Source organism: Colias eurytheme, chromosome 17 (assembly GCF_061535395.1).
Source record: "Colias eurytheme isolate Ceu_HAF_F1 chromosome 17, ilColEury1 Martin Lab GWU primary, whole genome shotgun sequence".
NCBI classification, from domain to species: domain Eukaryota; kingdom Metazoa; phylum Arthropoda; class Insecta; order Lepidoptera; family Pieridae; genus Colias; species Colias eurytheme.
Window position 1 is genome coordinate 6967971 of NC_142996.1, and position 17395 is coordinate 6985365.

General features: G+C 35.9%; 1 protein-coding gene across 3 annotated transcripts in view; it reads right to left on the reverse strand.

The window, feature by feature from the left end:
* Positions 1-17395, reverse strand: part of LOC149901293 (uncharacterized) — a 35765-nt gene that overhangs the window by 10881 nt on the left and 7489 nt on the right. Inside the window, exons 6-28 of one of the 3 annotated variants that reach the window (XM_090111543.1) lie at positions 15292-15430; positions 14731-14908; positions 11290-11396; positions 11074-11213; positions 10371-10991; positions 10102-10296; positions 9589-9726; positions 9235-9402; positions 9072-9155; positions 8796-8946; positions 8187-8721; positions 7799-8106; positions 7356-7574; positions 7185-7275; positions 6543-7115; positions 6290-6416; positions 5977-6197; positions 5265-5473; positions 4257-4439; positions 3757-3880; positions 2785-2916; positions 2702-2716; positions 2010-2138 (exon numbers count right to left, since the gene is read on the reverse strand). In XM_090111543.1, coding sequence (XP_089967669.1) covers positions 2010-2138; positions 2702-2716; positions 2785-2916; positions 3757-3880; positions 4257-4439; positions 5265-5473; positions 5977-6197; positions 6290-6416; positions 6543-7115; positions 7185-7275; positions 7356-7574; positions 7799-8106; positions 8187-8721; positions 8796-8946; positions 9072-9155; positions 9235-9402; positions 9589-9726; positions 10102-10296; positions 10371-10991; positions 11074-11213; positions 11290-11396; positions 14731-14908; positions 15292-15430 — 4787 coding nt within the window. Of the gene's footprint in view, positions 1-2009; positions 2157-2701; positions 2717-2784; positions 2917-3756; positions 3881-4256; positions 4440-5264; positions 5495-5976; positions 6198-6289; positions 6417-6542; positions 7116-7184; positions 7276-7355; positions 7575-7798; positions 8107-8186; positions 8722-8795; positions 8947-9071; positions 9156-9234; positions 9403-9588; positions 9727-10101; positions 10297-10370; positions 10992-11073; positions 11214-11289; positions 11397-14730; positions 14909-15291; positions 15431-15957; positions 16024-17395 lie in introns of all 3 variants that reach the window. The other 2 variants (XM_090111542.1, XM_090111540.1) reach the window with 2 other exon arrangements.

Sequence of the window (17395 nt, forward strand, 5' to 3'; positions counted from 1 at the left end):
TAAATCACAATCACAGGTAACTGAAATATGACTTACGAGCATGGCCCATTGTTTTGCTACACAAATCATGCATTGTAATGTAAACGCACTTGAACGAATCAAAATATTACAAAGTTATCGGTACGTATGCTGTAACGAAATGACGTCATTAACCCGCAAATGTCAAATCGATAGAAAATAAGCACTTCAGACGACGACGGGAGACAACACCGTCTCGCTTCAGTCGCGCGACTTCAACAACTGAGAATTGACGTTATGCTGGCCATGTGAAATTAAATTTAGTGCGCATTCGTTCGGTCAGTAACAGTAGCGACTTTTTATCGACTCTACGTTTCTATTTAAACCACTAAAGACCGATGATTCACAAACTTATATCTCTATCGAATTATTTTTATATGAAGGAATACCTGGCAGATGCTTTATAATAAAATAAAATGAAAAAAAAAATTAACATTCTTTTTTAACAAATACGAAAGCTTTGAAAGTTTTAACTAAAATAAAAGTTAAAAGTTACGTATTATCCGACTTACAATAGACAATTATGTCATATTCGCCGCTAATGAGCGACGCTAAAAAATGTTTGAGGTCGTTCTTAAAATATCAGGTGTAAGAATTGAAATAAAGAGAGGTGACGGAAATAGCCCTCGCGTCACGGGTTAGGACGCGTTAATTTTACATTAGTCGTGACGTAATGCGTTTAATTGTTATTATAGTGCTCATTCTGACGTATTTCGTGCCTTTCTACATGCGTATGGTGTGAATAAATTACTTCGTTTTCATCGTGCTTTAATAAGTTCCTTGTTTAGTTTTCGTATAGAAGTGAAACTTTTTTATGCGCGTTGAGAGTAAAATTTCAAGGTCGCGTCATGGCAATACCGTCACGTCATTGAGTAAGGCAACAATTTTGGTATCTATCAAAGAAGTTTCACTTCTGACACGTGTGCTCGGGACACCCGCTCCTTTTTTGTATATACGTTTGCTTGTTAGGTACTTTGGTAAAATGTATGTAAATTACGACTTTATTTTAATTCATAAGTATAATTACAGCAAATAATACTTAGATAAGTTTTGTTAGTTTTTCCATTGATGCTGAATACTTATGAATTTGAAAGATCTCAATTATCAAATTGCACTCGAATTACAAGTTGCGAGACACTTCCGAGAGAGAATAACTTTACGGTATGAACAAAATTGGTTTTGTCGTTGAGGTCTATACATAAGACAGAGAATCAAATACATAACACCTACAAGTTACAACCTACTTATATACATTTACTTACCATAAGTATTATTAGTCTGTCGTTTGTTGAGCTCTATACAAGCGCTGCATGATCGCGACGTAGCGCTTGTTGAATTATGTTTCATATTCCTACGATACTTCTCGACTTAAATCTAATCATACCTATTTGTCCGATGGAATCAAATATATTTATAATAAACTAGCGCGCGTGTGCTGTGCCGCGCGGTTTCATCCGCATTACTCCGCTCCTGTTGGTCTTAGCATGATGATATATTATAGCCTATATTACTCGTAGATAATGTAGCTTTTGAATGGTGAAAGAATTTTTATCGTCCGGTCCAGTAGTTTATGAGCCTATTCATTACAATCAAACAAACAAACAAAGTTTTCCTCAAGTATTATTAAAGTGAAACTTTTATTACATCGTCTCAAACTTTTTGGTCTGTGTAGCGCATGTCGCGTGTATCGCGGCTGCCGAGTAGGTATACCTACTCGGCAGCCGACCGTCACGCGACATGCGCTACACAAAGCAGTGTTCGGAACCGTTCGAACAGTTTCACTTTTACCGTGGTTTCATAAAACCACACAACATTTTTAGTCTGTCGTTGAGCTCTATACAAGCACGTCGCGTCGGTGCACGAGGCGGTGCGTGAGCGCGACGTAGCGTTTTTTGAACTCCGTTTCATATTCCTTCGGTACTTTTCGACTTAATTCTAATAATACTAATATATCTGATATAATCAAATACATATTACATATATTTACTTACCAAAAGTATTATTAGTCTGTCGTTTGTTGAGCTCTATACAAGCGCGTCGGTGCACGAGGCGGTGCGTGAGCGCGACGTAGCGCTTGTTGAACTCTGTTTCAGATTCTGTTGGGTCTTCTTGGCTTGGATCTGGTGATGCTAATGAATCTAAGAGAAAAAATCATATAAAAGACAAATGTATTTTTAAGGAATTTAACCATTGATATGAAAATCTTCGTGGTTTTGGTGTTTTAGCTAAAAAAAATTGGGGGAACTATAATTGCTGTAAACTGCAAAAAAGATAACATTTTATTTGTTTCATTTCGTCCAAAAAGTATCAGAATTTTCATCAAAAGTATTTCATCAATAAAATGTCAGTAATTAAATTTTTGAATTAAGGTAAGCATCGGCATGAAGCCAAAATAAATTTTAGGAAGCAAAATTTTAGTTCTTATGATAATTATTAAGCTATTGCATAGCTTCTATCGCGGGCCTTGGGCGCGGGGACCGAATCCAGAAATTCCGTAACGAAAAAACCTCACGCTCCCCACTCCGACGGGCACGGAGGTGTGGCTTGAAGGCATAGCATGCAATAGCTTTACAAGAAGCTTATATCTAATACACTGGAGATTTCAGTATGAACATTAACTTGTAACAAGAAAATATGACCTTGAATGACGCCTGTATGTTTTTTTATCCCTTTTACACCTAACTTGCCAAGTTGAAATCTCTAGTGTATTAGATATAAGCTTCATTGCCGAGTGCCACACGTCTTTTTTTATTAAATCACACTTACCAGGTGGAATCCTAGTCCAATGGTCATCAGTCTCCGACAGCAGTATCCAGTTCCCGCACCACCACGGCGTCGCGTACACGCCGCGCTCGCGCCCCTCCGCGCCTTCCGAGCTTCCGGAACATTCCTCGTGTTCTGGACAACGGGTTAGAATAAATAAATATTTTTTTTAGGACAATAATAAATAAATATTTTTAGGACATTTTTCACACACGGCACAATCTGATCCCATACTAAGCTTTCGCTTGTGTTATGGAAACCAGATGGCTGATGAACATACATAAGTATATAATTTTTAAATAAATACTTATATAGATAATTAACACCCAGACACAGAGCAAACATCTATGTTCATCACACAAATATTTGCCCCGGGTGGGAATAGAACCCACGACCTCTGGCTTGGAAGGCAGGGCCACTACCAACCAAGCCAACCGGTCAGTCAAAGAAGAATACATATTGTAAATGCATATAAACCATAAAGTTTGATTGAAATAATCTTTGCAACAATTTATAGAAAAATATAGGAAGAAATTAATTATTATTGATACGAATTGAAAAAACAAAACAATGAATGAAATTAATTTTGGTGGCCGCTCGTGTGTCATTTCCCTTGCGTATTGTTTGATCGATATAATGCTATATCGCTGGCAATTAGTATAATATCGTATTATGTCCATTCCTGCTACAATCAAAATACAATTTATTTGGTAAACCGCTCATTTCTTATAAGTAGTATAATATTTCGTAAACTGAGGCTCTATAAAGACATCCTATATATTATCATAAATAGTAATGACCGGCCTCACCACTTCTAGATGTGGTCTATTTAATCGTCTGTCAGTTAAAATGAAAAACAATGTATGAAAATTTACGCACAAAATTTTCATTTGCTCTATAGGTAGGATATTATGAGCTTTTGCTCAGTTTTAATAAACTTTTTTTAATTAAATTGTTTTTCGAATAATAAATTACCATCAGGATCGACGCTAGCATTGGACCCGCCGAGTTTGTCGAGACTGTTCCCAGCGGAGCGAGCGATACGGGCATCTTGGGGCTTTTCACTTGACGCGTATTCTTCTTTACCCCTTTCTTCCGACTATACAAAACAACACAAAATAAATAAATTATGAATCTATAATTATTACATCAAATTTAATTTAACAGAATTCACGCGACTAAGTCAAATGTACAGGATAGAAGCTTTGCAAAAATTTCCCTAGCGTATAACTTCATCTCGTAAAAGCTGTAAATTTTCCATGCCTATAAGTTTCGTGGTAACTTATTCCAAATTTCATCAAACAGGGTTATTTTCGGATTTATATTAATAGTAGGGTTAACATTCTTTGCAATTAAAAACCAATTGATAACCTAACCAAATCTATCAATTTCTATTTTTTAACATAATACTTTTCTGGTATTCAGGTCATCTTTAATATTCGGTGAGAGAATAATTACGGTAGGTTATCACATACCTTAGCACGAACATCTTGTCTATGTCGATAGTGTCTAGATTTATCTTCAGAGCGGTATCGTTTATCTAGCTTCTTGTATAAACGAGCTCCAGTTGCGGGCTTCTTTGCTGTTATACAAGATGGCGAGTCTGCGAAACCGGCTGGTGCTGGCACTATATCTGGTGTTGCATCCGCGTAGGATTCCTGTAGCATTATTTATTTATTACACTTCATTGTACAAACATTAATGGACAAAGCAGAAAAAAATTATTAGATGTATAATATGTATGTGATAAACATAATAATATGTTAAATATTTACAGATTCTTGAAGGGTTTGAAACAAATAAGTCTTTGTATCCGTTGGCGTGAAAATCAGAACTTCAGAAACACAATTGAATTTGTGAGATAGAAATGGTTAGACTAGCTTGTATTCTACTATGGGATTTGTAAATTGAAAAAAAAATCGTACTTTAAGTTTACTGATTTCTACTTTTTATGAACTTAATGACTACTAGTGACAAATAAAGCAGATTTGACACTGGTGATAAGTCTGCGGGCAATTCTGTGTGTGAATATGTTGGTCCTTGATGCGACACTCCGGCTTGCGGCTAGTATTTGAACGATGGTGGATTTGTCAACGGCTGGGTACAGCTCGGGGCTTGGTTCGCAGTGCGCCAATGAATGCCAGGCATAAAACGAAATGAAATGAAATACGTTTATTTTGGACATATGAAAACGTATTTCATTTCATTAAAATGGTAAAGTTATAAACATTACATTAGCTCTTACATCAGTGTGTGAGGTCTTAGACGCGCGGCTATCATGGTCATGCGGCGCGGTGACGATTATTATGGACATAATATGAAAACGTATTTCATTTCATTTCACTAAAATGGCAAAGTTATAAACATTACATTAGCACTTACATCAGTGTGCGATGTAAGTGCGGTGACGATTATTATGGACATAATATGAAAACGCATTTCATTAAAATGGTAAAGTTATAGACAGCTACAGAAGCACTTACATCAGTGTGCGAAGTCTTAGACGCGCGGCTGTCATGTTCATGCGGCGCGGTGACGATGTGCACCTCCTTGCCGCAGTGCAGACAGTGTGCACGCGCCTCGCACTCAGCGCCGGCGCTGTGCTCGGTTTGCTCCGAATAGAACACCGAGTCCGAGCCTGGTGAAACGGAACGGAGGGATTCTGCTGAGGCCGCCTTTGCAAACTTTCCGTCTGTTAACGAAACTTCCTTTACTGTTTATTGTTTTTTGGAAGAATTGACAATTCGCTTAAGCTAAATGAGGTTAGTTATTTATCACGTAATTTACAAAAACATAATGAAAGTTTGATGGGGGCGAGTGGAAAAATATTTATCATTATTATGTGGCTGTTGATCGTTCAGAATGCTTTCAAAGGTTTGAGTAAACGTGTTATATTTATTTGGAGACTTCGCTGTGTGGCTGAAAAATTTAGTAAAACAAAAATAAATTGTAAATTGCTTGATAAATAGAATATGCTTTGTGACCAGAGTTGTGAAAGAAAAACAATTAAACAAAACGCTAAGGGAAAGTCAGATTTGTAAAGTTACTCTCTTATTTAATTTAAGAAAATTGTTTTTGTTATGAAATATTTTGAGTATTATATATTAGTATTTTAATACAAGCTTATTGAAATTGCCATTGGTAGCGATATTTAAAAAATATAAATTTTGTAAATGCATAAGTTGTGTGACCAACCTTTATCTGGTTTACGGTGCCTCGGTGACGATGTAGGGCTTTTCACATAGCGTAAAGGAGTTAATCTTGAACCAGCGCTTGTTAATGTTCGAGCGGTTTCGATGTCTTCAGCTTCTAACGAGCTCATACAAGGCAACGTTGGTATGGATTGTTTTCTTCGAGGCAAACTTCCAGGTAATGATATGCTTTCATTTGAACCGCTTTTTCTCCTTGGTCTTGAGCTGAAGTAAATAGATGTTGACTATTTTAGTAAAATGCACATAATAATTGAATATGCCTGATTCAATTATTTTACGAGAAATGTGATACTCACGAGTATGAACCAGAGTGATTATTATTTGATGTTGGAGACTTGGCTGTTGAGGAATTAGTTCCTTTCCTTCTTGGACTGTCGCGCAATCGTCTATGTTTTCTGGGTGATACATTTCCATTACTCGTTCCTAAAGAAAAGAAAAAAGTTATAATCATTATTTCATTGTACTATTCTTAAAGCGATCTAATTAAATATTTACGTTCAGGGTCTTAAATATGATATATTTCAAATACAATCTAAAGACTATTTTTACCGTTTTTCTTATATTGTTCACTTGAATCATCTGATGTAGGTATATTAAGATGTAATTTCATGTTGGAACCTAATGCTTCTCTTCTTTCGTAATGCGATCCTCGGTGGCTGATATCTACTGCTTTACTTTGAGTGGGACTTTTTGCTTTAAGTTTGGTTCTTTTTACGTATCTTTCCCTTTCAAGTGGTCGTTTATTGTCAGATTCTTTCTCTTTGATAATTTTATCTCGTAATGACTTTTCAATATCGACCGATTCTCTGGGTGAAGATTGTAAACTTTTGGTCTTATCCATAAAGTGAGTCTTCTTTTTTCTTGTTTCTGGATTTTTATCTTCTAGTGGAGATTTCGATAGAGTCGATTTTAAAGAACTTCTTTCCAATCTATGGCTTTGATTGTTTAATTCCTTGTCTTTTTTACCCCAATCACCTTGAGATGTGGATATTGAGTCATCATATGATTTTGAAAATTCCAATGTAAAAGCTTTCTTTTTTCGTCGTTTCTCTTCTGACAACCAAAGTTTAGGACGACTGGTAGATCTATATTTTTGCGAATGTTTGTAGGCTGAAATTGAATCTAATTTTAATGAATGATAAATTCAATCAATATAACTTATATTGACATAACTACTAATTAATGTCTTACTCAAACCTCCATCATCGTCATCGTCTATTGGACTTTCATAATAGCCTGATGACGAGTAATGAACACTTCTTTCATCATCGGACAGCGAACCCTATAAGAAACACAACAATCGACTGTTAGTATTTGTGTATTATTTATTAAAATTTCTTTAATAAAAACTACTTTATTTACCATATTTTTCGGTATAGATTGATCTTTTTGTTCTTGCTTCGGAGGTTTTTCTAGTTTGGATTTGATTTCTTGCGGTTCCGGTTTTTCAGGCAAATCTTTCATTTTTTCTGTTAGAGTCTTATCAATAACACTTTCAATTATGTTAGGGTTGGACCCACCTATACTATAACTGCCGCTAGAACTGCTTTTAAGGCTTGTTGTTTCTCGTGTTGGAATAATCTTAAAAAAAAATAATAATATGAATTATTGAATTGATAAGGTAACTTTAAATTGTGTCATTGGAATTTCTGTAAATATATCATATTATAATTATATCATAGTTTCAATATGCAAGTAAAATATTTAAAAATTGAGGCATATTTTAGGAGCTTCACTTTTTGATCGATTTGTATAATAAGTAACACATTAATTTTTAGTAAAGGCTTTTCAACGGAAGTACTTACTGTTCTAGGAGGAACATCATCTTTGGATTTACAAATTTCAGTCTTATGTTTTCTTATATATTCTACCGATGGATTGATTTCAGCTTTAACTTCAAATCTTTCTACGGAAGGCTTTATTTTTCTATCAGGTATTGGTAATGGTGGCGATGATAGATTAGGTACAATGAAATCATCATTAATTTCTAAAGGCGGTGAAAAACTTGGCACGATTAAATCTTCCGCTATATTATCCGTTTTAGTTGACGAATATAAACTTGATGCACTTTCAAATGATGACCCATCTTGAGCTTTGTTGTTATTTTCGGAACCTAAAAATAATTTTGTTACATTATCACATTTGAATACAAATCAATTTTTCTAGATAGTTAATAATATTTTTATTACTTACTATGATTTTGGTTTTTACTATTACTCTTCTTAGAACTATCTGAATTAGCTGTTACATAATCTTCTGTTGTAGTGGTACTCTCTGATACATCTGTATTTAATTTACCTGAATCGGTCCTTGCTAAGCTAGTCTCACTGCTTCCTGCTTTAGCCAATGTTGGTTCTGACGGTGATTGTACCATTTGGTTAGGTATTGTGCCATTTGGTTCTTTTTGTACAGGTTTTTTCTGCGTTAATTCTTGTCTTCTCGATGGACTTAGTGCCCTTTCTCGCTTTTTATTTATGAAACTGGGAGTCCGTTTAAACGGAACGTCACTCAAATCTAAGCTGGGATGTGTTATTGCAATTTGTGGCGTGTGGTTTATTTTCGGATGAGAAGGCGATGTTTTAGAAATAGTCGGTTGTTTTGTAATTGCTAACATAGGCAATGGAATATTTGGTACAACAGCTGGAGGCGAAAGTGATGGCCGCATTTGATGAATTGAACTTGAACTCGATGTGTCTAATTTATTACGCGGCGATGTTGGTGATTGACTCTGAAAGAAAATATTTTACATTATTAACAATAAATAGGGTAGTTTATAAATAAAATTTGTGATAGAACACATACTTGAGATGCATCAAATTCTTCATCTAAAGCATCTGTGTCCAAGGAGGATCTTTGTTGATGTTGTAATAATAACAGTTGTTTCCTTCGTGATGTTGGAGTTAATAAAGCCAATGCTCCAGGTGATGCTGCTAATGAACTAAGGTCCGAAGAGCTGAAAATAATAATTAATGATTATTTTCATAACTGTGCCTTGAGTTTTTTATTTGAAACTAAAACCTTTTAATTTTATATGCATAAGATATCTCTACTCAGCATAAATAATAATAATATACAGACCTTACAACTGTGCCATTATCAGTGCCAGAATCTAATTGTAATACAGTCGCTTGCGATTCATTCCACATTCCATCAGAGTGATCTCTGAAAATAGTCATATTTAATTTACTGACGTTTTTATTAAGGTAAATAATAGTATGATAAGTTGGCTTATGTTTGTTACCTGCTTTGATCTACAGTAAGTGATTCGTTAGATGCAGATGGAGAATTTTTTTCTAAAGGTGCAAGAATAGTTGTTACATTATTGGAAATAACAGTGCGTTTCACTTTTTGTTCCTCTTCAAGCTCATGATTTGTTATTTCTGGTGAAGCTGGACTTGATTTTGCAGTACTGGAAATATTTTATTTTAGTAAAAATATAAATTTCTATGTTTTTTTAAATGTATTAAATTACTAAGCATTTTGAATGAAGTTATTATTTATGTTGTTGTTGCGTTGCTCACAAGCATTAAGCAAGCTGTTGCTTTCAATATTTTCCAATAAAGTGTATTATTATACGTAGCTATCAAATACCAACCTGTCCACTGGAATTTCTTCCTTATCATGAGTTTCTGTTTTATCTTCAAAGCTAACGCTTCGAATTCTAAATGATTCATGCTTGTAACTAATATATTTTTCATGAAAGTCTTCATACGGTGCATTGCTTTCTGAAGAACTAAGAAGAGGATTACATGAACGAAAATGCATTAAGCAAGCATAAAGATATTGTACATTATAGAGCATGAAAAAGATGATTCTATTTTAACTTAAGTAAGCTAACTTATTTTTTTATGATATGTATGTAATGTTATGGCTTATACTTAAATGTGTATTTTTACTTTTTTTTTTGAAATTAGGGTCAATTTTACTGCATTAAATGTAATTTATTCCGTGCTATTTTTTACACTATTGTTATAAGTCCATAACATACATAATATAATATTGATTGCGATGTACATAATTCTTTTTAAATAATCCGTTCCAAACAAAGTGTACGTGCATTTGATAAGTGTTTAAAAGCATTGATGTCATATAATTACTAAATTATTACCTAAAAGATCCATCTGGTTCAAATGGGAAAATGCCTTCGTCCTTAATAGGTGTTTCACTGTAATTTTGAGCGATATACTGTTTAAACATTGCTTCGCGTTCTCTGTCTTCTCTGGTCATATTTTCTTGACTTGTTGACATTATAATTGGTGCATCTTTTACTCCTTCACTTCCTGTGCATATTTCTGTTTTTCGACTAAAAAATAACATTAACATCAGAATATTATGATCAAATTAGTTATTAATAGAATTTCTAACTTAGAAACTTACGCATCGAGCAATATTTCGCCTTCAGATAACGTTTTTTGGAGTACTCTTTTATTTTTTCTCCTTAACGTTGTAAATGGTATAGCTTCATCATCTGGTCTAGGTTCAAAATCTATAATTATTTCTTTTTCATTCTTTTCACTATCATCCGTTGTTGTCGCTGATGTTTCAGTAGATGGCTCAGATTGAAATGTAGATGTCTTTGATAAATTCACTGTCTTTTGCGATGCATCACTCGTACTTTTAGAAAGAATCGATCTCAACGATCTATCAATTTGTGCTTGCTTAGCGATTTCTTGTTGTAAGTATTCTAAATTTCTTCTGTTTAAAGCCATACTTTTTTCGATATTTTCAATATCATCGTCAATAGTGTCGTCTCTATCGCTTTCGTGAATAAATTGGAAGTTTTGTTGGAAGTATTCTTGAGTTTGTTTTTGCAGAGCACTAAGTTCAGATGATTTGTCAACTTGGGATGAAGCTATTGATTTTATGGAGCAAGATGTGACGTCATCAGAATCTCCTCTTTGTAAGGGTGATAATGGTGGTTTGATGGGTGAACGGGGAGACCTAGGAGGTTCTTCTGATTGCGTTCTATGTAATTTTTCATGTTCACCCGCAATTATACTGAAATAATCAATAATGAGTATCAAATAATCGTTTATGTGCATAAGGTAAGTGTTATAGTGATTTTGTTTCGTATACGAACCTTTCAATAGCTGCAGTAACATCTCCATTAGAATCTATTCCTGCTAAGCGATCACCGCCTACCTCTGAGAATGACTTTGTTAACCTTCTGACACCAACAGTAATGCCATTTGTTTGAACACCAGCTGCCACCATTTTGACCTAATTTATAAAAGAAGATATGAAATTATTTCACTGGAGAATTACAAATGTAAAGTATTGTTCGTTAGATTCATACCCTTTTGATTGTTCTTGGGCTGAGCGATAAGTAATTTGTAGCTTTCTTTCCTAAACTTGCTTCTGTTTGTGTAGCTTGAGTCCTCATAACCCCTTTCTTAAGAGTGTCTGAAATAAAATAGAAATATTATTAACAAAATGCTAATAAGAATAATTTGATAATTATCATAAATCTTTTACTTATTACAGATAAGCTACCCGCCGAGCTTTTATATCTCATCGAGCGCAATGACCCCGATAATACTATCAAATGTTCTAAAACATTAATTAATTACCTACTTTAGCCGGAGCGAGTTGCATTGCTAAGCGTGGCGCGTGCGAACATTCTCTCACATCACAGACGAAATGTTCCAGAACATTCTAGAACGTCTTACCCAGTACGACAACTTATACCGGCTGGAGCGCTCGGAACGTTCTCGCACATCTTACTCAGCGCATCGACTCCGTAAATACTTACAAATGTTCTAGAACTATCCAGAAAGTCTCAGCCAGTACGACGAACCTCGCTGGATCGTGCGGTCGCACGGGCGCGTGCTGCATTGCCGCATGTGGCGAGTACGAACGTTCTCGAATATCTCACCATACTAACAAATGTTCTAAAACATTCTAGAACGTCTCACCCAGTACGACGACCTTCGCCGGCTCGTGCGGCCGCACTGGCGCGTGTTGCATTACCACGGGTGGCGCGTGCAAACGTTCTCGAACATCTCTATACAGGGTGTAATCGTTAAGTGTGCACAGGCGATTTTTCCGTAAGTATTACAGATAACAAAAAACTTTAAACTGATATCGAAAGTACTTCACCTTCTTCTTCTTCTTCTTTCTTTCTTTCTTACATTAAGTATGAAATATGAATATCCCATATACATACATTTAGAAAGATTTTAGCTTTCTTTTTCTTTTTTGGTTTTCTGCTTTAATTACTTCGCAAATTTGAAGTGACATTTTCCACGTTTTTCCGGACATTTTCACGCATTTTCCGGATATTTTCCGGGAATTTTCCGGACATTTTCCGGACATTTCCCAGGCATTTTCCAGGCACTTCCACGCATTTTCCGGATATTTTCACGAATTTTCCGGGTATTTTCCAGATATTTTCCAGGCATTTTCCGGACATGTCAACGTTCCGGACAATGTCTGGAAAACATCCGGAAAATCCCCGGGAAATGCTCGGAAAATCCCCAGACAATGCCTGGGAAATTCCCGGAAAATAACCGGAAAATGCCTGGGAAATTCTCGGAAAAGTCTGGAAAATATCCGGAAAATGCGTGGAAATTTCCGGAAAAACCGTGGAAAATGCCTGGAAAATATCCGGAAAATGCGTGAAAATGTCCGGAAAATATCCGGAAAATGCGTGAAAATGTCCGGAAAATATCCGGAAAATGCGTGAAAATGTCCGGGAGGAGCGTGGAAAATGCCTGGGAAATCCCCTAAAAATGCCAGGGAAATGACCGGAAATGTCTTGAAAACATCCGGAAAATCCCCGGGAAATGCTCGGAAAATCCCCGGACAATGCCTGGGAAATTCCCGGAAAATAACCGGAAAATGCCTGGGAAATGCTCGGAAAATGTCTGGAAAATATCCGGAAAATGCGTGGAAACTTCCGGAAAAACCGTGGAAAATCCCTGGAAAATGCTAGGAAAATCCCCGGAAAATGCCTGGGAAATTCCCGGAAAATAACCGGAAAATGCCTGGGAAATGTCTGGAAAATGTCTGGAAAATATCCGGAAAATGCGAGGAAATTTCCGGAAAATATCCGGAAAATGCGTGAAAATGTCCGGGAGGAGCGTGGAAAATGCCTGGAAAATCCCCGAAAATGCCAGGGAAATGTCCGGAAAATGTCTGGAAAACATCCGGAAAATCCCCGGGAAATGCTCGGAAAATCCCCGGACAATGCCTGGGAAATTCCCGGAAAATAACCGGGAAATGCCTGGGAAATGCTCGGAAAATCCCCGGAAAATGCCTGGGAAATTCCCGGAAAATGCCTGGGAAAATCCCAGAAAATTACCGGAAAATGCCAGGGAAATGTCTGGAAAATATCCGGAAAATGCGTGGAACTCTCCGGAAAAGGCGGGAAAATGCCTGGAAAATCCCTGGAATATGCCTTGGTAATGCCTGGAAAATATCTGGAAAATATCTGGAAAATGCGTGAAAATGTCCGAAAAAAGCGTGGGAAAATGCCCGGAAAATGCCCGGAAAATGCTCGGAAAATCCCCGGAAAATATCCGGAAAATGCGTGAAAATGTCCGGAAAGAGCGTGCCACTTCAAATTTGCGAAGTAATTAAAGCAGAAAACCAAAAAAGAAAAAAAAAGCTAAAATCATGGACGTATAAAAAAAGACGGACGGAGTATCGCCTAAACATTGAGTGAAGCCTAGTAATGGCGGCGACACATCCATGTGTGTGTGCCATGTTGCCATGGCAACAGCTGTCCTGATGACAATGGCGGCTGTATTTTTTTTCAATAAATTTTGCCGTAATAATTTTGTCATTAATACATAAAAGAAATAACTTGCTTCCCTGTGGAATGTAATCCCTTGTGTTTTATTATTTAAAATTGTACTGTTGCGACATCATTTAACCACGCAAGACGGCATTTTAAATATTTTTTGTGAAACAGTGACGCAGTTAATCAGTCGGTAGTTCACGACGTAATGGCGGCCGACTAGCTTACTATGGTGAGAGTGTGTGCGTGTTTATTGTCTTTACACGATCGCTAGCTTACTACGGTGGCTTCACGTTGTTTGTTCATAATACGGCGTCCGTCTTTTTTTATACGTCCATGGCTAAAATCTTTCATATTAAATGTATATGGGATATTCATATTTCATACTTAATGTATGGGAGCGTTTAAAGATAATATTTTTGATATTTCTCGATTTATTTTTAAAAATTTATTACGGTAATTTTACTCATTAGGTTAAGTACTTTCGATATCAGTTTAAAGTTTTTTGTTATCTGTAATACTTACGGAAAAATCGCCTGTGCACACTTAACGATTACACCCTGTATACACACAAATGTTCTAGAACATTCTAGAACGTCTCACCCAGTACGACGACTTTCGCCGGTTCATGTGGTCGCACAGGCGCGTGTTGCATTGCCACGGGTGGCGCGTGCGAACGTTCTCGAATATCTCACCATACTAACAAATGTTCTAGAACATTCTAGAACGTCTCACCCAGTACGACGACCTTCGCCGGTTCATGCGGTCGCACGGGTGCGTGCTGCATGGCGTGCGGTGCGTGTGAATGTTCTCAAATATCTCACCATACTAACAAATGTTCTAGAACATTCTAGAACGTCTCACCCAGTACGACGACCTTCGCCGGCTCGTGCGGTCGCACGGGCGCGTGCTGCATTGCCGCATGTGGCGCGTGCGAACGTTCTCGAACATCTCTATATACACACAAATGTTCTAGAACATTCTAGAACGTCTCACCCAGTACGACGACTTTCGCCGGTTCATGCGGTCGCACGGGCGCGTGCTGCATGGCGTGTGGCGCGTGTGGGGCGAGCGGTGCTGGCGGGTAGTGTACTGGAGCGGGCGCTACGTAGGGCGGGTATGGCGCGAACGGCTGGAACATTACTGGCAGTGTCGCGTACGGTTTGTTTTCTGGCTGTAATACAATTTCATTATTGAGGTGAAATACAGGAAGAATATTAACAAATATTTTAAGTAAATAAAAATAATATTCTTTGAGGAGAATTATGCAACTAATTAATTTACAGTGATTGTAAGTGACTGATGACGTAGCAAAAAAAATATATAAAACTCATCCTGGCGAAATAATGTACATAAGTACACATTAACAATGTGAGTAAGTATAATAAATGTTAATTAATATTGTTATCAGTTATGTTAATTAATCTAAATAGAGCAAAAATTATATAAAAGGAAAAAAATATTTTAATGAACAAAATAGTGCGAAAATTAACTTCATTTCAAGCAGCCATCTTGACTAAAACTTCAAACGTTATCCAATTAGAAGCTGAAATGAACTTGAAAGCAAAAACCTACCCGTCCGTCAATCAGTCGTTCGCAGTCCCGCCTGAAGCGAGTGCCGCCAACTGCTGCGGGCATCACGGAGTCGTCGAATGTAGTTAGGGTGTGCGAACGAGCGAATGATACGTGTTTTGTTCTGAAATATTGATAAACATTAATATTAAACCAATTGTGGAATTATTAACGGACCTATAAAAATTTAGTACCTAAGTATGTATATAATTGTATTCCTGACATAAAAATACACAATACCACCATACCTACACAGTTTGGTGAAGGAAGACAATTACGAAAGTTGCGTTTGGAGTTAATATACTACAAACACGTTTTTGTTTATCTATTTAACAAGATTAATAGATATTATCTTATATAACAAATCAATGTGCAATTTCCGAAATTACACGTAAAATTCACGAAAGCGTCAAGTTAATTAACATTATCTGTTGCATTAGCATTTTTTGTGCTACAATGTTCGATTTTCATGAAATTGTTTAATGCAATTTTTTGGAGCCCAATTTATTCATCAATGTCTGCCATTTTACGTGGTACCTACAATGTTCGATAGTTTATGGAATGTAATTAGTAAGGAATAGTTTAAAGCAGCCTTATTATTTTTTGCAACCTTATTGTATGATTATAATGAAAGTGCTGGGTATACGTTACCTGTGAGGTGGTATGGTGAGTGGTGGTGGCGGAGGTGGCGGTGGTATTGGAGTGTGGGCGGGGCAACTGTAACATTGCAGATTGCAGATATGTACTTATTTCGTATACGGGGTGTTCATTTGAATACAACACGTACATATTTATATAATGCAGAGAGCATTATATAAATATGTACGTGTTTATATTTTGTCTTTTTTAATAGGTATAATTTTAAATAAAAAAAATATATAGGTATAATTTTAAACAACAAAACATAGCAGTCATTCATATCATTAAGTTTGTTGTAAAGTTTTGCACAAATCTTATAAAGAAGTTTATTAAATTTTTGTTTGATACATTCTTTGTAGAAACAAAATCGAACCTACGCTACATATAGGTACTATCTAATAAAAATTGAGCTGAAGTAATATTATAAATGTATCATGTAATTTAATTAGGTTAATTACATTTATTACTATCTAATAAAAATTGAGCTGAAGTAATATTATAAATGTATTATGTAATTTTATTAGGTTAATTAAATTTATTTATGTAATTTAATTAGGTATCTCAGATTTCAAAACTTAATAATATAAAGTTTAAATTGGTTTAAAGTCAATGTAATGAACAGTGCAACTATGCTATTTCTACCAGGCTAGGACGATAATATTGCCATTGTATGTACACCGTAATTACAATACAATACAATACCTGTGGTGCCACATAATTGACTGCGGTCGGTTCGTTAACTCAATAAGAGATTATCACCACATAATACTGAGGACTAATGTACGCAGGTACTAACTACGTAGTCTATTGTGTTATGTTTCAACGTGGTTTACCAGAAGCTTTATGTAAGGGTACAAAACTATTATACAACATTATTTAGTGACAACTGAATGAATGATTTTTAAAATTTAATTTTAGAGGATCAGCCCTCATACACTTTCTCACACTGGAAATAATACTGCTAGAAGGAAACCCCTGCCCAGTTTCAATTGTGTTATTTGCTTGTCATATTGACATTGCGGTCATAATTATGAAAATATGATGCAAAGCAAAAAACTAATAAAAACGTTTTTTTTTTGTATTCTATTTGTTAAGCTTAACAATATTGTGTAGCAGTAAACGAGCGTACTATGATAATTGCAAAATCTAACATGCGAAAAATATGTCGTGAACGCACGTAAGCAATCATCTAACCGCTAATTGTTAAAGCGTTCCCATTCGACCTTTCTTTGGCCTTTGTTCTATCGTTGGAATAAAAGAGGATGAAATGGATAAATGAAGTGCTTTAGGCCTCAGAGCGTGATGAGTATCTCTAATACAGTAGGGCTTGCGGGAGACTGGATATTACGCAAAATGTTTGAATAGATGAATAAAACAATTTATTTTTATCTCAACGTAAGCTTGTTTTGGAGCTGAGAATAAAAATAAATAGGAAAAAACCTTCTTGATC